A 25719-nucleotide genomic window follows, 5' to 3' on the forward strand; every position below is an offset into this window, starting at 1 on the left:
ACAGTTTGGAGGAGTGGTAGGGGCATGAAACCCATGGCAATCAGTGGAAAAGTTACACAATAGAAAATATAGGCACAGCCTACAAAATTTTTGGTCACTGTACACTCACAATTACTTAAGTTATTTTGGTTTGAATGAGGTGTCTCCCATACGCTTATTTGTTCCGAATGCTTGTGCCCTAGCTAGTGGCAGTTTGGGAGGTGGAGCCTTGCTGGAGGAGGTTTGTTGCTGAGAGGTGAGCCTTGAGGTTTATTAGCCTCTATCTTGCCAGTGCTAGTTGGCTTACCTTCTTGCTGCTGTGTTTCACCTGCTGTGGCATGGAGGGCATGTCCAGCCTCTACTCAGATCAGATTGTCCCCTGCCATCATAAAACTTCTCTCAGGACTGTAAGCCAAAATAAACCCTTTCCTCTTACAAGCTGCTTTTGGTCAGGTGTTTTGTCCAGGCAATGAGAAAGTAATTGCAACAGTTATTAACATTATATATTTTTGTTTTCAGGGAAAATATCAACCCTGCACTACAAAGCAGACAATATTAGGCAGCAGTGTGTGATTTTTCTCCATTATGTCAAAGTTTTCATCTTCAGGTAAAATGCCAGATGAGTACTTTTCTTACTGTGTGAGTGTCAGTGGGTATGCTTGTCTGAGTTGTTGATTATATGTAATCACCTTCTAGGTTCTTGAAAGTACAAGATGCTGAGAGCCGTGATACTCCTGTGCATCCCTATGAGGTTTTGCAGGTTCGACTTCCCTCCGTGCTGGCTGATGAACTTCATGGAATACTTTTGTATATTGGACACCTATCTGCACTTCCCAGTGTTAATCTAGGTGCATTTGTACATCAAAACCACACCAAGGTCTGACTTGTTTCATCTGATTTTTTAAACTACTAGCTTTTAATTCTCAAGAAGTGAGAGAAATTAGTCGAGTCAACTCTGGCACCAAACATTGCCTGAAGTGAAACTCTGGTTCCCTCTTCAATATATAATATGCCTTACCTCAGTCTCCCCACCTACATAGCCTATTTAACTTTCTAGAGTTATCAGGAAAATTAAATAATGTGCCTCAAGTGCTTAACACACCATACACTTAATCATTAACTATTCTTTTTCTTTTATTCTTTTTTAATGTGAATGCTTCAAATTGTCAGATGAGGGCCGGGCATGGTGGCGCACGCCTTTAATCCCAGCACTCAGGAGGCAGAAGTAGGAGGATCGCCGTGAGTTTGAGGCCACCCTGAGACTACATAGTGAATCCAAGTCAGCCTGGGCTAGAGTGAGACTACCTTGAAAAACCAAAACCAAAAAAAAAAAAAAACCTTTTTTTTTTTCCAGATGAAATAAATTAGCCTTTGTAAATTTGTATCATCTTCAAAAAATATTTTATTTGAAAAAAAGAAAGAGGTTAATGGGGGGGGGGAGGGAGGGAGAGAATGAGCTCACCAAGGCCTCTAGCCATTGTAAGTGAACTCCAGACCCTTGTGCCACCTTGTACATCTGGCTTCCTTGGGTACTGGGGAATTGAAACTGGATCCTTAGGCTTTGCAGGCAAGCGCCTTAACCACTAAGCTGTCTCCAGATCCAAACTTGTATCATCTTTATTGGTAGAATTTTGGGCAAACTGTCATCAATATAGTAAGATTGAAGAAAATCACTTTATAAAAAAGTATACTTTGAGGTCTGGAGATTGAGGTCAGTAGTAAAAGTGTTTGCACAAAGCCCAAGTTTAATCTGCAGCACCACAGAGAACAAGAAATACACTTTTCTTTTTATTATTTATTTAATTATTTGACAGAGAAAGAGGGAGGGAGAGAGAGAGAGAGAGAGAGAGAGTTGGCATGCTAGGGCCTCTAGCCACTGCAAATGAACTCCAGATGTGTGTGCCCCCTTGTGTATCTGGCTAACGTGGGTCCTGGGGAATTGAACCTGGGTCCTTTGGCTTTGCAGGCAAATGCCTTAACTGCTAAGCCATGCCTCCAGCCCAAGAAATACACTTTCAAAGCCATGCTGTGATGTGTATTCTGATCTTTAGGACTTCGGCTATTTTGATCATGCCTTTTTTCCCCTCTGTCAGTAATTGTCTTTCACTGTGATGCTTGAGTTTTAAAAAATGGTTACTGGAGGCATGGCCTACCTTACAGATGAATAACAATTCTCCATCTGAAAAATCAGAGTATATATAAATGATGGAGTATGGTCATTTACTGTGAGAGTCTTCATGGTTGCTTCACTAATATGAATACCTAAATTTTTAGGGACATAATATTGGCCAAAATGTAAGATACAGTTCTTCACATATATATTTCTGTGAACTTTAAATATTTTATTTATTTACTTATTTAAGAGAGAAAGAAGCAGATAGGGAGAGAGAGAAAACAGATACTCCAGGGCCTCTAGCCACTGTAAACAAATTCCAGATACATGTCCTAGCTTGTGTATCTGGCTTTAGGAGGCTACTGGGGTGTTGAACTTGGTTCCTTAGGTTTTTCAGGAAAGCATTTGTTTTGTTTTTTCGAGGTAGGGTTTCACTGTAGCCCATGCTGGCCTGAAATTCACCATGTAGTCTCAGGGTGGCCTTGAATTTACAGTGATCCTCCTACCTCTGCCTTCCAAGTGCTGAGATTAAAAGCATACACCACCACTCCTGGCTCCAGGAAAGCATCTTGATTGCCGAGCCACCACTCCAGCCCCCAAAATGACTCCTTAAAATTTTATTTATTTATTTATTTATTTATTTATGAATGAGAGTTAGAGAGAGAGGTAAAGAGAAAGAGAGAGAGAGAATGGGCATGCCAGGGCCACCCAGCCACTGCAGATGAACTCCAGAAGCATACACCACCTTGGGAATCTGGCTTACGTGAGAATTGAACCTGGGTCCTTAGGCTTTGCACTCAAGTGCCTTCATCTGTGCTGTTTATTACATATTCCTGCACTAGTATTTCCTAGCATAGCATTTTGTTTTGTTTGTAATGCCTAATAGGCACATCTGTACCCCATTCTTTCTGAGTGTTTTAATGGGACATGCTGTGTTAGCTATTATTATTATTATTATTATTTTTAGTTTTTTGAGGCAGGGCCTCACTTTGGTCCAGGCTGACCTGGAATTCACTATGGAGTCTCAGGGTGGCCTCGAACTCATGGCGATCCTCCTACCTTCTCCTCCCGAGTGCTAGGATTAAAGGCATGCTCCACCATGCCTGGTCTGTGTTAGCTATTATTTTTACAATATATTCATTGCTAACTTCTTTGAACTTCAGTTTTCTAGTGAGGACGGCAGTGTGATTTACCTGATAACCTGAAATTCTCTTTTGAAAGTATCTTGTAGTTCTTACATACTTACTACATTAAATTTTTTTTTCCTTGCTAAATTCTGAAATACAATCATTTTTTCAAAAAAGTGATTTACAGCTTCTTTTGGTGCCTTGCAACTTTAGTGGAAGGAGAACTTGATTGGTAGAGACTCTTACTATGAAAGTCTATTCAGTAGACCCTAAGTGTGTTTGTCTTAAACCATCTAGTAAAAACCAACGCCTTTCAATATCTTCTGTGAAAGAATCCTATAGTAGTCATGATAGGCTTTCTCTGACCTTTTGAAGTGGTAGGCTAATTTGCTCCATCTCCTGTGTGGGGAGAAGTTTTTGATGTGCTACTAAGTATCTAATATCAGTCTTAATCATTGTTGATGTTGTTATTCACAGCTTTTCTCACCGTCATGGCATTTATTACATCTCCACTTAGATATCCATTGGCTGGTGCTGGAGATACTTCACATGCTGGGTGGAAAATTGAGTAAGTTTATGAGTTTCCGACTTAAATTCTTTTTTAAAAAATATTTTATTTTATTTGTTCATGTGACAGAGAAAGAGGGAGGGTGGGAGAGAGAGAGTGAGAGAGAGAATGGGTGCACCAGGGCCTCCAGCCACTGCAAATGAACTCCAGATGCGTGCGCCCCCTTGTGCATCTGGTAACGTGGGTCCTGGGGAATAGAACCTGGGTTCTTTGGCTTTGCAGGCAAATGTCTTAACCGTTAAGCCATCCCTCCAGCCCTTAAATTCTTCTTTAAAAGTCTGAAGGCTGCGGAGATGACTTACTGGTTAAAGCACTTGCCTGCACAACCTAAGAACCCATGTTCTCCTCTCCAAAACTCACATGAGCCAGAAGCCCAAAGGTGAGGCAAGGTTGCACATGCCCACTAGGTAGCTCAAGTGTCTGGAGTTCAATTTCAGTGGCTGAAGCCCTGGTGCACCAATTCTGTCTCTAACATAAAATAAAAAATATGAATTTCTATTGCTTTCTATTTTCTAGTTTTTTTCCTATTGCTTTCTAAAATAAAGCAATAAGTCAGCTGGGTGTGTGGCATACCACCTATAGTCACAGCACTTAGAAGTGAGATGGGTGGACCACAAGAAGTATGAGAGTGTATAGTGAGTTCTAGGGTAACCTATATTACATAGTAAGACCCTGTTCAAAAGAAAAAAATTAAGCTGGGTTTGGTAACACATGCATTTAATCCCACAAACTCAAGAGGCAGATATAGGAGGATCTATGTGAGTTTGAGGCCAGTCTGGGACTACAGAGTGAGTTCCTTGTGAGCCTGGGCTAGAGGCCTAACCCTCCCCCCAAAAAATTAATGAATTACATTAATTATAAGTATTTAGTGATATCTTAAAATAATCAGATAAGGTCTGGACAGATTGCTCAGTGGTTAAAGGTGCTTACTTGCAAAGCCTGAAAGCATAGGTTGGTTCAACTTCCTAAGACCCATGTAAAGCCAGATGCACAAACTGGCACAGTAATTTGGAGTGCATTTTCAGTGGCAGAAGACCTGGCATGTTCACCTACACTATGTCTGTCTGCTTTCTTTGTGTTTCTGTCAAATAAAGAAATAAAAATACTTTAAAGAATAAGGTAGTGTTCAATGACAAACTTCACAACAGTCTTTTTTCAGTTTTTTCCTCCCCTCCCAGTGATCACAAGTGGGAAATGTTGATCTTTCTTAGTCTCTTATCTGTTAGAATATGTGTATTTTATTTTTAAATTTTTTCATCTATTTATTTGCATGCATGTGTTTATGCATGCCAGGGTCTTTTGCCTACTGCAAAGGAATGCCTGTTCAACTTCACATGGGTGGCTGGGGAGTTGAACCTGGGTTATTAGGCTTTGCAAGCAAGTACTTTACCCACTGATATTTATTTATATTTATTTATGAGAGAGACAGACAGACAGATAGAAAGAGAATGGGTACACCAGGGCCACTAGCCTCTGCAAACAAACTCCAGATGTGTGCATCACCTAGTGCATCTGGCTTTACATGGGTCCTGGGGAATTGAACCTGGATCCTTAGGCTTTGCAAGCAAGTGCCTTAACTATTAAGCCATCTCTCCAGCCCTGTATTTTATTTTTCTCACTACGAATGGTATACTTTGCTGATTTTTTTTTTTTTTAGTTTTTCGAGGTAGGGTTTCACTCTGGTACAGGCTGACCTGGAATTCACTATGTAGTCTCAGGGTGGCCTCTAATTCATGGTAATCCTCCTACCTCTGCCTCCTGAGTACTGGGATTAAAGATGTGCACCACCATGCCTGGCCCAGTGTGGTTTTTTATTTAGTGGTGTTAGAGCTCTGTTTGGGTTCATCCCTTTAGTTCTACTTACCATGTAAGGGCTGGATGTTACAGATCTACACTTTAGACATGTCTATTTTCTGTGAAGCCTAAGGACCCTGTTTCGAGGCTCTATTCCGCAGGACCCACGTTAGACAGATGCACAAGTGTGCACACGCATCTGCAGTTCGTTTGCAGTGGCTGGAGGCCCTGGCGCCCCTATTCTTTCTCTCTCTCTGCCTCTTTGTTACTTTCAAATAAATAAATAAAAAATAAAAATAAACAAAATTTTTAAAAAGTTGTTTTACTGAACACACAGTCCTTCAATCTGTTTGCTTGTTACTCTGAATTAATAGTCTTAGATGTGAAATGGAACATCCCGGTTTTGACATTCTTTATGCTGTTCTTTTGTTTTATATTGTCTTAACCAATTAATATACATTAATTTTAGAGAGAGTCTTTACCTCATATTCTTGCCAATAGTGGTGGACATTATTTTTACTTTTTGCTAACACACACGGAAAAATGATACTTTTTATTTTGTTACTGGGTTATCAGTGAACTTTTATTACCTGTTTTCTTTTCCATTTCATTTATTGCCTGCTTTTAAATCTTTTCTTGATTATGCTGCTTGGTACTTTTGGTTCCAGAACATCAGTAACTACTTTTTGACTATTCAGAGATATTAAAATACAAATTTGTGGGGCTGGAGAGATGGCTCAGCGATTAAAGTAGCTTGCTTGCAAAGCCTGGTGGCCCAGGTTAGATTCCTCAGTACCCATGTAAAACCAGATGCACAAAGTGGCACATGCATCTGGAGTTCGTTTGCAGTGGCAGGAGGCCCTAGCACCCATACTCTGTCTTCCTATTTCTCTGTCTCTTTTTCTCTCTCTCTCTCAAAAAAAATACATATGTATTTTTAAAAAACTACAAACCAGGAAATACAAATTTTGTGTGTGTGCACTTACATCTACCTCCACACATAAAGGTATATGTAGATATCTATTTTATCTCATAGTAACTATTTTACATACATAGAAGAGTACTCATGTGGACTTACTGTGATAGAGCTACAAATTTTGGTTATTTGCTACCTTAGTTTGCTTTTTTTTATGTCACAAAACAATTGCATATGATCAGTTTATCAGTAGTTATTAAAAGTATGTTTGAGATGGTTTAATGCTTAGAATTATGGGAGAATCCAGGTGTGTTTATCCATGCCTTTAATTCTAGCACTCAGGAGGCAGAGGTAGGAGATATTGCTGTGAGTTTGAGGCTAGCCTGGGACAATATACTGAATTCTAGATCAGCCTGGGACTATGTAGAGTGAGACCCTACCTCAGAAAAACAAAAAAGAAAAAAAAAAAAAAGAATTGTGGAAAATAATGCAAGTGTTTCACTTGAAGTAATATAGTTCCTGTGTCTTTAGTTGGTGCTTAAGGATGAGAGGCCAATCACATGCTGTGTAGAGGAACTGGAGATATTTTACAGTCAGTGCTTATGAGTCAAATGTACCTTATTTGTAAAAATATTTTCTAATTGCTTCACGTTTGTTCTAATTTGTAGGAGGTGGTCATTTTTCCTTGTGAATGAAAATAATCTGTGGTTTTGAATAGATTTTTTTACTTTTCAGAACAAGTTGTGTATGGTCATCAGTTTATCAGTATGGCAGGTGACAATTTAACCAATGGTAGCCTCTTTGAAGAACACTGTGAAAACCTTCTTTGTGACTTAATAAGCCTATCACTCAACAGGTATGACAAGGTAATGCTTTAGGAATTATTAGTGTTGTCTTTGTTTTGTTTTCATGGTTTTGTGTGGGGGAGGTGCATGCACATGTATGTGGCCATGTGGTTCCCTATGTGCTTGCCTGTCACGTGGTGTGCTCACTATCATGACTGGAGGGGAATGTTGGGTGTCCCATTCCAGCACTCTTCTTTCTTGAGCAGGAGTCTTCATGAACCTGGGGTTTGCCTGATTTTTTTTTTTTTCAGCTAGTCTCTGGTATCCATTCCCCGAACTCTTCACTCCTCTGGAGTTACAGGTGTGTGTGGTCCACATCTTTGCACGGTAAATGCTTTTAACCGCCGAGTAATCTCTCCAACCCTGTTAGTGTTTTGGTACTTAATGGCAGTATGTGATTTTTTTTCTCTTTTGAAGTGGGGTCTCACTCTTTACTCATGCTGACTTGGAATTCACTATGTAGTCTCAGGGAGACCTCGAACTCAGGGAGGTCTTGAACTCATGGCAATCCCCCTACCTTTGCCTCCCGAGTGCTGGGATTAAAGGCGTGCACCACCACACCCATCAATGGCATTGATTCTTAATGCCTTCCATTTACTATATAAGAATTAAAAATGGTTTTCTTGGTAATATAATTTTATATTCTCCTAATTTTATATGTAGTTGAAACAAAAAGAGTGAGTTTTTTTTTTTGTTTTTTTTTTTTGAGGTATGGTGTTACTCTAGCCCAGGCTGACCTGGAATTCACTCTGTAGTGCCAGGCTGGCCTCAAACTCACTACTTATTTCAAATTTACAGTAATTTTTCTGCTCAGTTTCCCAAGTGTTTGCTCAGGTTTTTAATTGAAATCAAATGAATTGGACTTAACTGGACCATTCACCTTCCTACATCAAACCAATTGTTGCAGTCAGGTTCACATTGCTGGTAGAAATCATCCAAGAACAGCTTGTGGGAATAAGAGGTTTATTTTGGCTTATATGCTCAAGGGGAAGCTCCACGATAGCAGGGGAAAACGATGGCATGAGCAGAAGGTGGACATCACCCTCTGGCCCACATAAGGTGGACAACAGGAACAGGAGAGTGTGCTAAATACTGACTTGGGGAAACTGGCTATAACACCCATAAGCCCGCCCCCAACAATACACTCCCTCCAGGAGGCATTAATTCCCAAATCTCCATCAGCTGGAAACCTAGCATTTAGAACATGTAAGTTTATGGGGGACACCTGAATCAAACCACCACACCAATTGAGTCAAAATATTTCATGATGGGACTATGCATCAGCAGTTTTTTATTGCCAACCAGCATACATATATACAATGTGCCCTGATCATAATTTCTTCTTTTTTTGTTTTTGAAGGTAGGGTCTCACTGTAGCTCAGGCTGACCTGGAATTCCATCTCAGGGTGGCCTTGAACTCATGGTGATCCTCCTACCTCTATCTCCTGATCCTGGGATTAAAGGTGTGTGCCACCACGCCTGACTAATCTCTTTCTTTCTTTTTTTTTTTTTTAAGTGTTTGTTTATTTATTTGAGAGAGAAAGAGAAAGAGGCAGGTAGAGTTTGAGAGAGAGGAAGAGAATGGGCACACCAGGGCCTTTAGGCACTGCAAATGAACTCCAGACACATTTGCCACTTTGTACATCTGGCTTATGTAGGTTTTGGGGAATTGAGCCTGGGTGCTTTGGCTTTGCAGGCAAGCACCTTAACTGCTAAGGCATCCCTTCAGTCCCCCTGACCATAATTTCTTTCCTTCACCCTCCTGTATGTCCTCTCCCATATCTACCCTCCAATGAACATCTTTCCAGCTAGTCTCCTATTTTGGTGTCGTCATTTTTATCCTCATTCTATGCAGGCCAGGTAATGTGAGGTCATGACTGCAGTGGCCACTTTGTGTCAGGAAGACAGCATTCGAAAGCATTCCTCCCCTCCGTTGGTACTTGTAGTCTTTCCATCACCTCTTCAGCAATGGTTGCAGAGCCTTGGAGGATGTGATAGAGATGTCTCCCTTGGTGCTGGACCCTACATTGTCACTTCTCAGAACTTTGCTAAGTTTTATGTCATTCCAGTAGTCATTCCAGTCTGAAAAGACAAAGGGTCTTTAAACAAAAGTGAGAGTAGCATTAATACATGGCATCAATAATTAACATATTTAAAGGGCATAATTTGGTGGATGTAATACATTTATGTCAAACAACAGTAAGTAGCTAACTTCTGCCCAGGGCTCAATGACCTCACTATCCAGAGGCTTTTTTTTCCCCCTAGCAGCATGCATGAATTATTTTACTCCCATGGACCAGGCCTCATTCAGTTAGAGAATGCTTGGTTTTTCTCATAACAGAGATGTCATATTGCACTGATTGGCATATTTTGCCTGGATAGCCAGCTGTGTATCTTGTAAGGTCTTCTCTGCTGGTTAAGCCCACTGATGATTTTTCTCCTGAAGCAGGCTGCATAGCACTTTCTAGCACTATGCCAGCTTGCTAACCTAGAGGAGCCTTCCAGCTCAGCTCCAGCTAGATGTCTTTCTGCCCTGTACCTAAAGCATATGGTGTCTTCATTATTAGTGTCTTACCATCTAGCCCTGTTGGGCAACCAAGAGCTTTGCCAGTAGGCTGTATATTGTTTTTGGGATATCAACAACTCACTAAGAGGTATTTCACCCCTGGCATTGAAATTTTTCTGTAACAATTTATGGCTTTTGGGCACTGCATTATCACCCCCAAAGGGTACTTGTGTCCAGACTCTTGATCTTTCTTTGTTTTTTATTTTATTTTATTTTTTTTCAGGCAGGGTCTCATTCTAGCTCAGGCTGACTGAACTTATTATATATCCCAACCTGCCCTTTGAATGGCAATCTTTCTTCCCCAGCCTCCTGAATGCTGGGACTAAAGGTATGTTCCATCATGCCTGGATTTTTTTTAGAAAAAGTATTTATTTGAGAGAGGAGAGAGAGAGAGTCAGACAGACAGGCAGATTGAGAGAGAACGGGTGCACCGGGCCTCTAGCAGCTGCAAATGAACTCTACATGCCTGCCTCACTTTGTACATCTGGTTTATGTGGGTAATGGGGAATTAAACTTGGGTCCTTTGGCTTTATAGGCAAGTACATTAACTGCTGAACCATCTCTCCAGCCTTAAACATATTTTTTAACTAGTGAAGAAATAGATTTCCATATGACTTATTCATAACATCCTTAGTTTTGACTGACCCACATGCTCACCCTCTCCTTCCCTCTGTCTTCCCCTGACCCTATTTAGACCTTTCCACCCCAGCTTATTTTGCTCCTCTAATTGCATATATACTGTATACTCCACTTAATCCCTTCCCTTTCCTCCCTCCCTAATGGCCACTTTCTAGCTTCCTGATCTCTACTATTGACTGCTACTCCAACTAACATACAAATCTAAAATATCAGAGCTAGGATGGGTGCACATGTGAAGGAAAACATTTGACAGTTGGCTTTCTGGGCCTGGGTTATCTTACTTAGTATAATTTTTAGATTGATTTTTTTTTTAGTTTCATTTTTTATTATAGCTTAATTGTATATGTACCCCATCTTCATTATCCAGTCATCAATTGATGGGCATGTAGGCTGGTTCCATTTCCTAGCTATTATGAACAGAGCAGCAATAAGCATGGATGAGCAGGTATCTATATAGTAATGTGTAGAGTACTTAGAATATATGTCCAGGAATGTTATAGCTGGGTCATATCATATATATAGCTTTATCTGTCTCAGGAAACTACACTGATTTCCATGATGGCTGTACCAGTTTATAGTCCCACCAACAATAGAGAAGGGTTCTTTTCCTACAACCTCACCAGCATTTATTGTCAGGTGATTTCTTTTCCTTCTTTCTTTTTCTTCCCCAAGTAGGTTCTGTTCTAGCCCAGGCTGGCCTTGAACTCACAAGGATCCTCCTACCTCTGCCTTCCAAGTGCTGGGATTAAAGGCATGTGCCACCATGCCTGGTCCTACTGATTCTTTTTTTTTTTTTGAGGTAGGGTCTCATTCTAGCCCAGGCTGACCTGGAACTCACTCTGTAGTCCCAGGCTAGCTTTGAACTCACCTCAATCCTCCTACCTCTGCCTCTCAGTGCTAGGATTAAAGGCATGTACCTCCATGCCTGGCCTTGCTGATTTCTTGATGATAACCATCCTAACCAGAGTGAGGTGGACTCTCAAAGTAATTTTAATTTGCATTTCCCCAATGGCTAAGAATGTTGAACATATAAAAAATGTTTATTGGCTGGGCATGGTGGCTCCTGCCTTTAATCCTAGCACTTGGGAAGCATAGGTAGGTGGATCCATGTGAGTCCAAGACCACTCAGACTACAGAGTGAATTTCACATCAGCCTGAGCTAGAGTGAGACCCTACCTTGGAAAATTAAATTAAATTAAATTAAATTAAAAATGTTCATTGGAGATATGTATTTTTTCTTTTGTGACCTCTTCAGTTCTATAGCCCATTTTTAGTTTTTTTAAAAAATTATTTTTATTTTATGGGAGAGAGAGATTTGGCACACCAGGGCCAGGAGCCACTGCAGTCAAATTCCAGATGCATGTGTCATCTTGTGCATTTGGTTTATGTGGTTTCTGGGGAGTCAAACCTGGGTCCATAAGCTTTGTAGGCAAGTACATTAACTGCTAAGCCATCTCTCCAGTTTTGTTTTTGTTTTTAACTATTTTTGTAAAGTTTTATTTATTTATTTATTTGAGAGAGAGAGAGAGAATGAATGGGTATACTAGGGCCTCCAATTGCTGCAAACGAACTCTAGACACATGTACCATCTTGCACATCTGGTTTATGTGTGTCCTGGAGAATTGAACTTGAGTTCTTTGCAGGCAAATGCCTTAACAGCTAAGCTATCTCTAGCCTTGGTTGTTGTTTATTATTTTTAATTGCTTGTTAATTAGTTTTCCTCTGTCATATGTATAGCTGATAAAAATCTCACATTCTGTAGGCTGCCTCTTTGCTCTATTAAGAGAATCTTTTGCTGTACAAAAGCTTTTTAATTTCATGAGGTCTAATTGGTTGAATGGTTCTTCTGAGTGACTGAGGCGTTATTCAGGAAGTATTTGCCTATATCTATATATTGCAGTGTTTCCTTTACTTTTTCTTTTAGCAGTCTCACATTTTCAGGTCTGATGTTAAGGTCTTTGATCCATTTGAAGTTGATTCTTACGGTTAGAGATAAGGATCTAATTTAATTCTTTTGTTTTTTTAAAGATTTTATTTTTATTTATTTATTAGAGACAGAGGAGAGAGAGAATGGGAGTGCCGGGGTCTCTACCACTGCAAATGATCTCCAGATGCATACACCACCATGTGCATCTGGCTTACATGAGAACTGGAGAATTAAACAAGGGTCCTTAGGCTTCACAGTCATGGGCCTTAACTGCTAACCCATCTCTCCAGCCCTTAATTCTTTTTTTTTTTTTTAATATTTTTTTGTTCATTTTTTTATTTATTTATCTGAGAGTGACAGACACAGAGAGAAAGACAGGTAGAGGGAGAGAGAGAGAATGGGCGCGCCAGGGCTTCCAGCCTCTGCAAACTAACTCCAGACGCGTGCGCCCCCTTGTGCATCTGGCTAATGTGGGACCTGGGGAACCAAGCCTCGAACCGGGGTCCTTAGGCTTCACAGGCAAGCGCTTAACTGCTAAGCCATCTCTCCAGCCCCCTTAATTCTTTTTGTAAAAAATATATTTTTTTAATTTATTTACAAGCAGAGAGAAAGAGCACACCAGGGTCTCCAGCCACCACAAACAAACTTGAGATGCATGCACCACTTTGTGCATCTGGCTTTACGTGGGTACTGGGGAATCAAACCTGTGTTGTTAGGAATTGCAAACAAGTGCCTTAACCATTGAGCCATCTTTCCAAGTCAAGTTTCATTCTCTTATATATAATTACCCATTTTGTCCAGCACCATTTGTTAAAGAGGCTGCCTTTTCTCCAGATGAGGATATATATATTTGGCATTTTTGTCAAAAAGCCAGATGGCTTTTGCTGTCTTGGTTTATATTTTGATCATCTATTCTGTTCCTTGATCTATATGTCTTTTTTTTTTTCTTTTGATCTGTATGTCTTTTATAACTTGGATTATATCATTTCAAACTTTTCTGGCTTTTGAAATTTATGTTGAGAAACTTGTTACTCTGATGGTTTTCTTACTGCTTTCAATATATTTTCTTTGGTCTGCATGTTTAGTTGTTTAATTATAATATGGCAAAGAGAGGTTCTTTTCTGGTCTTGTCTATTTGGTGCTCTAAATGCCTCATGGTATGTGTTGACATCTCTTTACCTATTGTGGAGACATTTTCTTCTATGATTTTGTTGAAACTAGTTAGTGTGCTTTGTTTTCCGGATCCATTCCATCAGTGACACTTTCTACAGAGTTTTTTATTTGACTTACTGTGTTTTTCACTTCCAGTATTTCAGATTGTTATTTCTTCAGTATTTTTATTTCTTTTCTCAGCATTTTTATTTTAAGCTGATTTCCTCTGTTCTCTTGGAATTTCTTCAGAAGCATATTCTCCTACTTTGATTCTTTGAGTATTTATAATCATGCTTTTGAATTCTTTATCTGGCATTTCATCTAATTCAGTCTTGCCTAGAGGCCATTGCTGTGACAGAATTTCATGCTCTTTGATGGCTGAATATTATTAATTATATGTACTTTATCCATTTACTCTTACGTTGCTGAACACGTAGGTTAATAGCATTTCTTGACTGTTGTGATTAATATTACAGTATATGTGGGAGTGCCTCAAATACTCATAGTAATTTTTGTGGATCTGTTCCTAGGAGTGGGATTCTTGGATCATAAGGTGTTTTTTTTTTCTTGGTTTACCGTAATACTTTACTAACTTGTATCCATTTAATAGCATGCGAAGGATGTCTTTTTTCCCCATCCTTGCCAGCACTTCTTATGTCAAGGGTTGTGTATGGAAGGCTGGGTTTCCGATGTAGCATTGGGGCTTTTGAGAAGTGATTGGATCATGAGGGCCTTGACATTACCAATGGACTGATAGGTTAAAGGATTCCTTATTGGATGGACACTTTGGAGGTGATGGCAGCTCTGGAAGGTAGAGCCTGATTGTAGGAAGTGAGTCTCTAGCAGCTTGCCTTGGGAGCATGTATCTTATTCTTGGACTGCTCTCTCCCTCCGTCCTTCCCTCCCTCTCTCCCTTTCCTTTTAATTAACCATGTATTACTTTGTATATTTACTATTTTTAGTGATTGAAAATGTGAATATAGTACATTTTGTTTTTCACTAAAGTCATCACGTTAACAGCCGATATCTTGAACTTAATTTTCTTTTTTTTTTTTAATTTTTATTAGCATTTTCCATGATTATAAAAAAATCCCGTGTTAATTCCCTCCCTCCCCCCTTTCTCTTTTGAAATTCTATTCTCCATCATATTATCTCCCCATAACAATCATTGTACTTACATATATACAATATCAACCTATTAAGTACTCTCTTCCTTTTTCTTCCCTTTATATCTCCTTTTTAATTTACGCGCCTCTGCTACTAAGTATTTTCATTCCCGCTCAGAAGCCCAGTCATCTGTAATGAACTTAATTTTCTTAATCTGAAATTCCCTGTCCTTTAGCTAATATCCCCTTGATCTCTCCTTACTCCATATAATCACAGTTCTGTGATTGCTTTTGTGACTTTGAATTTCTTAAGTCCACATGTAGTGAGAACTTGTGGTATTTGTCTTTCTGTATGTGGCTTAGTTCATTTAGCATCCATATTATTGTGGGTGCTTGATACATATTTCACATGTGCCTTATTCATCCATGGCTGGGATACTTTGGATCATTGCTTATTTTAGCTATTGCAAATAAGGTTGTATTGATTATGGAAGATCAAATATTTCTTTGACATACTTATTTCTATTTCTTGAGATACATGCTCAAATGTGGGATTGATAGAGCATATGGTAGTTCTACTTTTAATTTTTGAAAAACTTCTGTATCATATTGTATTATTGCAATACTAATTTATGATCTTACAGCTGTAAGATGGTGTCTGACCAGTTTGGGTTTTTTTTTGTTTTGTTTTGTTTTGTTTTCAGATTGACAGTCTTTGTTTTTGGAGGTAGCATCTCACTGTAGTCCAGGCTGACCTGGAATTCACTATGTAGTCTCAGGGTGGCCTCCAACTCTCAGCAATCCTTCTCTGCCTGCTGAGTGCTGGGGTTAAAGGCATGCGCCACTGTACCCGGTGACAATCTTTTAAAAAATATTTTTATTTGTTTATTTATATTACTAGAGAGTGAAGAGGGGGAGAGAATGGGTGTTCCAGGCCTTCTAGCCACTGCAAATGAACTCCAGGCACTTGCTTCACATTATGCATCTGACTTTACATGGGGATATGACCTGGGTTCTTTGCAGGCAAGCACCTTAACCAGTGAGCCATCTCTCTATCCCTTACCAAGTTTTAATTTACATTTCTGTATTACTGATACTGAACTTTTTTTATAAGTTTATATTTGTTGTCATATGCATTTGCATGTGTTTTGGAAAATGTCTTAATAGACTCCCATGCCCATTTTAACATGTTTATTTGAGATGCTATGGTCCTCATATTATTTTGGACATTGATACCTTATATGCTATATTATTTGCAAATGTTTTCTCCTGCTCCTAGGTTTTATCTTTATTGTGTTTTTGAGGTAGGGTCTCGCTCTATTTTTTTTTCATTGTTGTTTAACAGTAAAAGTCTTTCTTAATTTTTAAAAAATTATTTGTTTACTTGAGAGAGAGGCAGATAGGAAGAGAGAAAGTGGGTGTACTAGGGTCTCCTAGCCACTACAAACGAATTTCAGACACATGTACATCTGTTGTTATATGGGTACTGCAGCGGGAATCGAACATTGCAGGCAAATGTCTTAACCACTGAACCATTTGGCCAACTCTCTTTTTTTAATTTGCTGTCATTCCACTCATCTGTTTTCACTTTTGTTTCTTGTACTTTCGGGTCATGTCTAAGAATTAGTATCCAGACCATTGTCACACCATTTCTTCTGTTTGATCCTCTGTTAGTTTTATAATACCAGGTCTTCTTTTTAAAGTAATTGGCACTAAATACTTGGACTTATTTCGTAGTATTTTTCAGTTTTGTTAATTTGTGTCTGCTAACACATACTGTCTTTACTCATATAATGTTGCAGTGTATTTTAAAATTAGATCTTAAAATGCCATTTATTTGTAGATGGCTTTTCTTTTTATTATTATTTTTCAAAATTTTACTATTTTATCCTTTAAAATTTTGATGCATAAAGCAGAACCTCCCCATTTAAGAATAGTTGAAAATCAGATTTATTATATACTTTGGTTCTAAAAGGAACTAAAACATTTTAAAAAATATTTTATTTATTTGAGAGCATGAGAGAGAGGAAGAGGCAGAGCAAGAGAGCGCGAGAGAGAAAGAGAGGGAATGGGCACACCAGGACCTCCAGCCACTGCAAACAAACTCCAGATGCATGCTCCACCTCTTGCTTACATGGGTACTGGGGAATCAAACCTGAGTCCTTAGGCTTTACAGGCAAGCACCTTAACTGCTAAGCCATCTCTCCAGCCCATAAAAGGAATTTTGTTAAGTTAGTGAAATGACACTTAAATTCATGTAATAAAGAAATATTTTTGTCTATTTCAAGCAGTTTAATTTATGTCTTATAAAAGTAACTTGCATTGCTTCTTGTCTACAGATTAGGCCTTGTGAAGCACTGATGGCTGATCACTGCCCGTGCTCATGCATCACAGAGTTATGGGTCTTGCTTATTCATCTCCTGCAATACAGAAGTAAATGGTCTACCACAGAAGTAAGTTGGGAATTTATGTTTAGTTATTCCTCCTTGCTCATCCCTGAATTCATTTAGTTTTTGTTTTTGGAGTCATTTAGTATTTTGAAAACTTTTATGTATTTATTTGCTTGCAGAGAGAGAAAGAGATAGATGAGAGGCAAACAGAGAGAAAATGATGATGCCAAGGCCTCTGTCCACTGCAAATAAACTCCAGAAACATGTGCCCCTTGTACATCTGGCTTACATGGGTCTTGGAGAATCAAACCTGGGTCCTTTGGCTTCACAGGCAAATGCCACCTTAACCACTAAGCCATCTCTCCAGCCCTCATTTAGTAATTTTGGCCAAGAAAAATCTTAAGTACCTTCTTGTGAAGCCAATGAATACAATCCTCAATTCCTACTTCATTCTAAATCCTAAATTAGTAGTAGGAAAAATAAAGACATGCAAAATGTAACTCCTTTGTTTTCTCAAGTTCTTTTTTTGTTCTGTCAAGAGCCTTTGAAGATAAAATATATAATACCTTCTCATATTTCAGAAAACATTTTAGTCAAGTGAATACCAACGCTTGACAAGGTTCTTCAGGGAAATGGGGACCGGGCTTAAACAGATACAAGACTATAACTTACGATATGCAATCCACATATAGTTAATATAGATATGCTAATCCTGTTGTTACTAGTTTTTCCTCTACATTTTAAGTAGAGAAATGGGCACAATTTCAAATAGTGTGGGAGGGCTGGAGAGATTGCTTAGTGGTTAAGCACTTGGCTGTGAAGCCTAAGGACCCTGGTTCGAGGCTCAATTCCCCAGGACCCACGTTAGCCAGATGCACAAGGGGGTGCACACATCTGGAGTTCATTTGCAGTGGCTGGAGGCTGGCACGCCCATTCTCTCTCTTTCTCTATCTGCATCTTTCACTGTCACTCTCAAATAAATAAATAAAAATAAACAAAAAGATTTTAAAATAGTGTGGGAATTTTCATAAGTGATATTATTTTATGTCGTAACTAGACTTGGTTTTTGTTTTTTTTTTTTTTTTTTTTTTTGGTTTTTCAAGGTAGGGTTTCACTCTAGCCCAGGCTGACCTCAAATTCACTATGGGGGACTCAGGGTGGCCTGAAACTCACAGTGGTCTTCTTACCTCTGACCCCTTGAGTACTGGGATTAAAGGTGTGCACCACCATGCCTGGCCAGACTTGTTTTAAAATGATAAAAACTTAAAAGGGAAGAGAAAGAAAGGGAGGAGGGTACTTACTAGGTTGATATTATATATATGTAAGTACAATGATTGAGATGGGAAAGTAATATGATGGAATTTCAAAGGGCAAAGTATGGGGGGGAGGAAATTACCATGGGATATTTTTTTATAATCATGGAAAATGCTAGTAAAAATTTAAAAAAATTAAAAAAATAAAATCTTAAAAAAAATAATAAATAAAAAAATAAAATAAAATGATAAAAATGTGAGGTTCTTTCTCCTCCATTTGGTAAACTGAAATAAGTTATATTAACACATTTTGGAGCCTGTTGTGTTTGTACTCAAATTAACAGTTTCTATTTTCTTTAAAGGTTTAGAGAGCCTTTATGAGATTAAGAGAAGGAAAGAGGAAACGGGAGAAGCCTGAGCAGATTGCATTCCAGTCAGTAAGACAGTGTGACCCTCACTAAAAATACTGATGCTGGGCATTTTATACTACGCATTTTAAATGTCTCAGTGAACTCGTAGGAAGTAAGAAATACTGATACCTCATACTATATGCTAGGCTGGGGAGATCTCAGGTCAGATGGATGGTGAAGCTTTTGGGCTTGTTGCTGGATTATGTGAGCTTGACCTTTGGTTTTCATTCACCTAAGGATCCTGCATGAAAGACAGGCTCAGGGAGCTTAGATTGGCAGCCCATGAATTTGAGGGTAACTATAAAGCTGGGTGTCCAGAGAGAAAAATGTGACACTTAACTACGTGTGTAAAGGAAATTGTGTGTGTGTGTCAGTAACTTAGGTTTTTTGCATGAGTTTATTTTATTATTATTTTTTTGGTTTTTCAAGGTAGGGTCTCACTCTAGCTCAGGCTGATATGGAATTCACTACATAATCTCAGGGTGGCCTCCTCGAATTCACAGCGATACTCCTACCTCTGCCTTAAGAGTGCTGGGCTTAAAGGCATGTGCCACCACACCTGGCAATAGGAAATCTTTTGTTTTGTTTTGGTTTTCAAGGTAGGGTCTCACACTTGCTCAAGCTGATCTGGAGTTCACTGTTTTGCATGAGTTTAATATTGCTTCTGTGTGTTTATTACAGCAGGTATCTTTCATGCATATGTGCAACCTGATTTCATATTTCTTAGATTTTCTTTGAAATTTCAGGCCATTAGCTTCTAATCAGTCAAGGATATTGAATGGATGCCTGAACCCACATTTTGCCACAAATCTCCCCAAAACATTGAAAATAGATGAAAAGAACAAAATAAAACCACCAGAACTCCTTGATGTGTTCCAACATTATTACAAGATAGGACTGCTCGGAGCTATAAATTATGGAAGGTAAAGACCGCCAAAGCTCTTGCCACAAACCAGTCTAATCAGGAAGAGCACTCTGAGAAAACTGCTCAGAGGAGAGAAAAGAAGCTGTCATCATAAAATGGTATAAAATTGCCTGGAAGTCTGGTTGTGTCTATAGATAGAGAGCATAAAACTGTATGTGATGTTATGAGACAGTGTTTGAAGGTAGAGGCCCTAGAGAATAAAGTAGAAAAATAGTGATTGGGTGGTGATGGGGTATGAAGCAAAAAATTTAGTCTTGTAAAACAAAATACCACCACCACCATCAAGAAACACCAAGAGACTCACTTATTCACACTCCCTCCCCCCACCAGAAGAAATAATAAAATTGTTATTTTGGTACGTTAGCCAAAAGAAAGTTCCTTTGTAACTATTTTCAGCAAGTCTGAAATAATGAAACAAACTCTGTAGTGTTATCAAAAGAACCTGGAATATTGGAACACAGCTCGTCTCATAAAACAAGGGCTGGGATTGTAGCTCATTGCTAGAGTTTGCTTAGCATGTATAAGGTTCTAGGTATGATCCCCAGTTTGTTGTTGTTTTGAAGTAGGGTTTCATTCTCTCTCTCCTGTATTGTTTTTAGAAAAGCTGAGGGTGAGGTGGATAGAAAAAACACCAGTGGTGTTTAAAATGGATAAATTGAACTCAGGAGGAAAATGGGAGGAAGGAATTCTATTAGAATTGATTAAATTACAAGTTACTCAAGGCAAATATAAAGTAGCCATACATGTAAATGGAATCTCTTAGAAAAGTAAAACAGTGATATATAAATAAATATTAAAAACTATAATCCAAAAAACGTCCTACAAAGAAAAAGAAAACCTAAATTCATGAGTGAAACATCATACTGGAAAGTTGGCCAGATTAGCCCCAATCTATCCATCCCAAGACGTGCTCTACTATAACTTGACTTTAAAAGAAAAAAGAGCTGAGAATATAGCTCAGATAGCTCCTGCCTACCATGTGCAAAGCTTAGGACATCCCTCCCAAGAAATACTAAAAACCCCATGTTCTCTAATAAGAGCCAATTAAAGTGGCACTTGGCTTCTTGGAAACACAGGAGGAAGGCAATACTGGAACATTCAAGAAGATTTGATGAAAAAGTGAACCAAAGGTTTTATTAGTTACCCTAGCAATCTCACTTCTGCTCATTTACTCTAAATGTATCTCCAAAAATTTAAGAACTACATATGCAGAGGTTACATGCTACATTGTTAGTAATCGAATGGTAGTAGGAACAAGCTAAAATTTCCTTTGTGGGAGAAATAGTTGAACAAACCATATATAGGACATCTGCACACTGGAGTGTTTTTGCTTTATGAGTATTCTTCAGGCACATGGAATCAACAGAGTATTTAGGTACATAAAAAGGCTTATGATATGGGATTAGAGCACTTGGTTGTGGGAACTGCATCTTGGAATGTATGATTGATAAGTTGGAGACCCAAGAGAATTGACAGTAAGCTTCAGCCAAGTCAAAGGCCTGAAAGCCAGGGTAGCAGATAGTGTAAGGTCCACTCTGGATCCATGTCTCAAGACAGAAAAAGTTTGCTGGCCTAGTGTGAAGACAGCCTTGCAGGACAGATTTTTAGTTCTAATTGGCATCTCTCAATGCAGCATATCCACATTAGGGAAAGCAATGTGTTTGTGATTTAATGTTATCTTCATTCAGGAAACGTTCATAGACATCTCAATTATCTGAAGACCTAGGGACTCTGGCATGGTCAGGTTGACACCAAAAGCCAGCCATTATAAAGGTAAAGAAGCTGTAGGTAGCCATTTCCTGGATTTCCTGTTACATGAAATAAGCAAAGTGTAAAAGATTATAGCATGCTGTCTCTTACTTAACAAGGCAGAGAATTTCACTGGAAAGACAGGTTTGGCATTGGCGAATCAGAACAGAAATTGCTGGGTGACAGTAGAGGACCAGCATTTGGGTAGGAACCATCTGGATAGTTTGGGAAGCTCCTTTCTGAAACTTGAAATCTGTTGAAGCTGGGTTTTTGACTTTGCCTCAGGGAAGAATTTTGAGATGAGCCAGTAAGAATCAGAGTTGGAGTTTGTTAACATATTTTAACATAGTTAAAGTTCAGGTAGTAGGAGATGGGGGGGGACGCTTTGTAGACGACATTCAGGAACATGATTATGGGCTTTTAAGGACACTCATGAAAACTGTCCTTATGATAGCCATATATATGATTTTGGTGGCCTTTGAAGTTACATCTGGGTGGAACCTTTCCAGAATGAGAACACAAAGGGAGTTTCAGCTTTCACCTCTCTCCTTCCTGACTAGTTTATGTAACTACCTACTTCATGTTCCTACTACTGCCCCATGATGATAGGATAGGTATTATCCCCTTGAACCAAAAACTGACATAAACCTTTCTCCCTTTAAATTGCTTCTTGTCAGGTATTTTCTCATAGCATTAAGAAAAATAACTCATCCACAAGTTCATATAAAGTCTTATTTGGGAGATTCCCAGAAAACTGCAGACTTCCTTCTGGGAAAGTAGTAAGCATGGTTCATTTCTACTTTAACATTCTTATTTGTAATATCTGTATATAAAAGTAGTATCTCTGTCATCAGTCTTCACAACAAATGTTAATCATGCTGGAGTTCTTGAGTATCAGCTGGTGAGCCTCCATGACTCCTTTGGTTTTCTTTTCTTTTTTTTAAATTAATTAATTTATTTGAGAAAGAGACAGACAGAGTGGGCTTGCCAGGGCCTCCAGCTGCTGCAAACAAACTACAGATACATGTGGTACCTTGTGCATCTGACTTATGTGGGTCCTGGAGAATCAAACCTGGGTCCTTTGGCTTTGCAGACAAGTGCCTTAACCACTAAGCCATCCCTCCAGCCTGACCCCTTGGTTTTCCCTGTGTTGCTATCTTGCCTCAGAAGGATTTGAGAATGCATTTAGTGTAGCTGTGACTTTAGAATCACACTAATGTTTCTGTGCTCCAAAAATCCACATAAATAGTTGAACCTAATTGTATTTCAAAAGAATAAAAATTCTTAGCAGAACCTAGGTCACATTAGAATGTACTAGTTTGACTATGTCTGCTAAAGGTAAAAGACATAGGAATTATAAGTATTGGACCCTGTTTTTTTGCATTTTCTTTCAATTTTTATTAACATTGTTCATAATTATAAAAAATATCCCATGGTAATACCCTCCCTCCCCTCACTTTCCCCTTTGAAATTCCATTCTCCATCATATCCCCTCCCCATCTCAATCAGTCTCTTTTTTATTTTGATGTCATGATCTTTTCCTCCTCTTATGATGATCTTGTGTAGGTAGTGTCAGGCACGTTGAGGTCATAGACATCTGGTGAGGTCATGGACATCTAGGCCATTTTATGTCTGGAGGGAGCATGATGTAAGGAGTTCTACCCTTCCTTTGGCTCTTACTGGACCCTGTTTTTAAATTTGACACAAGATTTCACCATATAGCCTAAGGTGGACTAGAAATTGCAGTCTACCTAACTTAACCTCAGAGTGGTAGGATTACGGTTGTGTACCACCATGCCTAGCAATACTGGACTCTCTTTAGGACTTGTTTTACATTGTTATTTGAGAGTTGGAAGGGTTTTTTGTTTGTTTTTCTTCTTTTAAAAAAATTTATTAGCATTTTCCATGATATAAAAAATATCCCATGGTAATCCCCCCCCCCCACTTTCCCCTTTGAAATTCCATTCTCCATCATATTACCTCCCCATCTCAATCTGTTTGTTTTTTGAGGTAAGGTCTTGCTTTAGCCCAGGCTGACCTGGAATTCCCTTGGTAGTCTCAGGGTGGTCTCAAACTCACTGCTATCCTTCTATCTCTGCCTCCCAAGTTGTGGGATTAAAGGCATAAACCACCACACCCTGTCCCAAGAGTTGGCAGTTTTAAACCTACTTACACTCTAATACTAAAGAAATACATAAATGCATTATGGATGGAGTCAGGTTTGTCACTACTGGAAAAGTGGGTTATCCATAATGGAAAGAAGAAAAGTTAGCTAAACTATCATGTGAGGGGGAATAGTGCAGGATTGTGTGCTTATATGCATACACTGCCCGCATTTTCCACTGGCTATGCCTATAAGTAATGATGTCCGATCAAAACAGCACATATTTCAGATATATCTGTGGTTTAAAATGACCGTTCTCAAGTGAACCCCAAGGTTTCTTAGACAAATGACTGATTATAAGAGGGACATTGAATGTGAAAATGAACAATCTTATGCTAGAAACTAAGTGTTTTTGAACAATGATAGGACTTGGCTGGCCAAAGGATTCAAGAGCCAGCATGAAGAATTCCTCTACACTAAACCTGAGATAATTTGAGCTGCTACTGAAAATGAATGTAATCCATACACCTGTGAGTGTATGTTGATAGAAATCATTGAATACAAAGTAGACTATTTTACTGATAAATGTGAGCAGTTAAGAAAGAATGAGAAAAATCACTGTGCAAGTAGTTGTTTCAGGCAGCATTCCTCAATGGGTATTCGTTGTAGCAAACAAAAATATGAAAAACCATCGTTTTGGTTTAGTTTTCTTTAGACCAAGTCTTGCAGAGCCTGGCATGACCTCCAACTGGATGTGTTGCCATGTCCAGCTTAGAAACTACAGTATGCACTGGGCATGGTGGTGCATGCCTTTAATCCCAGCACTTGGAAGGCAGAGGTAGGAGGATCACTGAGAGTTCGAGGCCACCCTGAGACTATATAGTGAGTTCCAGGTCAGCCTGGACTAGCATGAGGCCCTACCTCAGGGGGAAAAAATACTACAGTATGCTTATAGCTTTATAAGCATCTCCACATTACTATTTATCAGCTATAAAAAGGAAAATAGTAACTGTACTACTGGAAAATCTGAGAGATATCGCCCTACCCAAGCAATCAGAGTTAATCAGTAACACAACAAATTGACATCTTGCATTCCCATACAATTCAGTGAAAGAACAAAAATATTTCTGTGGCTTGCTGGCTGTGGTGGTGCATGCCTTTAGTTCCAGCACTCTACAGTATTAGGTGGAAGGATTGCCAAGAGTTTGAGGTCAGCCTGGGGCTAGAGTGAGTTTCAGGTTAAAGTAGGCTATACTGAGATACTGCCCCCCTCCACTGCTTAATTCCATGGCTTGCCCAAAAATGATAATGAAGAGACACCAGTCAAATATAAATGGCTTCAAAAGATCAAGGTTATGATGGTGAAATTGGAAAAACTTACCAAATTAAACAATGAAGGGGTATGATAGTTAAATGTAGCATAGGATAGCCTCAATGATATTAGAGGATCTTTGAGTAAGGCTTGTTATGTGTAACATAGAGACAGAAGGAAAATACAAAATAATATCTAATAAATATACCTCTCATTATAATAAGCATTAGAATTAAAACAGAAAATAGTATTTAGACAGCAAAAATGTTTCCTTTGTTAATGAAAGTGAATGAGATCAAGAAAACCAGAGCCACTTATGGAAAAACACACCCATATACATCACAATGACATTATAGAATATTGAAAATGAGAGATTAAGAGCATCACAGAAAAATGAACTGACCTTAAAAGGTGACATTTGGGGACTGGAGAGATGGCTTAGTGGTTAAACGCTTGCCTGTGAAGCCTAAGAACCCCTGTTCGAGGCTCGATTACCCAGTACCCATGTAAGCCAGATGCTTAAGGTGGCGCATGCATCTGGAGTTCATTTACAGTGGCTGGAGGCTCTGGTGTACCCATTCTCTCTCTCTATCTTACTCTTTCGTGTGTCTATTGCTCTCAAGTAAATAAATAAAAATAAAAATTTTTTTTAAAGTGACATTTAGGGTCTTGTGGTTTGAATCCGTAGTAGAGTGCTCATCTAGCATTGACAAAATCTGATTCAATCCTCAGTACAACACACATACAAAAAAGTGAAAATTGGCTGGAGAGCTAACTTCGCAGCAGCTAAAGAGAGTAGTGGTAAAACACAGTATTTGTGAACCCAAAAATCTTCAAGTGTGGT

General features: G+C 38.9%; 1 protein-coding gene across 5 annotated transcripts in view; it reads left to right on the plus strand.

Moving 5' to 3' along the window:
- The window catches only part of Mms22l (MMS22 like, DNA repair protein), a 184142-nt gene that overhangs the window by 11249 nt on the left and 147174 nt on the right, over window positions 1-25719 (plus strand). For 4 of the 5 annotated variants that reach the window (XM_045154267.1, XM_045154269.1, XM_045154268.1 and 1 more), the window contains 5 exons: window positions 499-586; window positions 676-856; window positions 3697-3787; window positions 7233-7363; window positions 17072-17185. In XM_045154267.1, coding sequence (XP_045010202.1) covers window positions 499-586; window positions 676-856; window positions 3697-3787; window positions 7233-7363; window positions 17072-17185 — 605 coding nt within the window. Of the gene's footprint in view, window positions 1-498; window positions 587-675; window positions 857-3694; window positions 3788-7232; window positions 7364-17071; window positions 17186-25719 lie in introns of those variants that run through there. The other variant, XM_045154271.1, reaches the window with a different exon arrangement.

This window comes from Jaculus jaculus, chromosome 7, assembly GCF_020740685.1.
Source record: "Jaculus jaculus isolate mJacJac1 chromosome 7, mJacJac1.mat.Y.cur, whole genome shotgun sequence".
NCBI classification, from domain to species: domain Eukaryota; kingdom Metazoa; phylum Chordata; class Mammalia; order Rodentia; family Dipodidae; genus Jaculus; species Jaculus jaculus.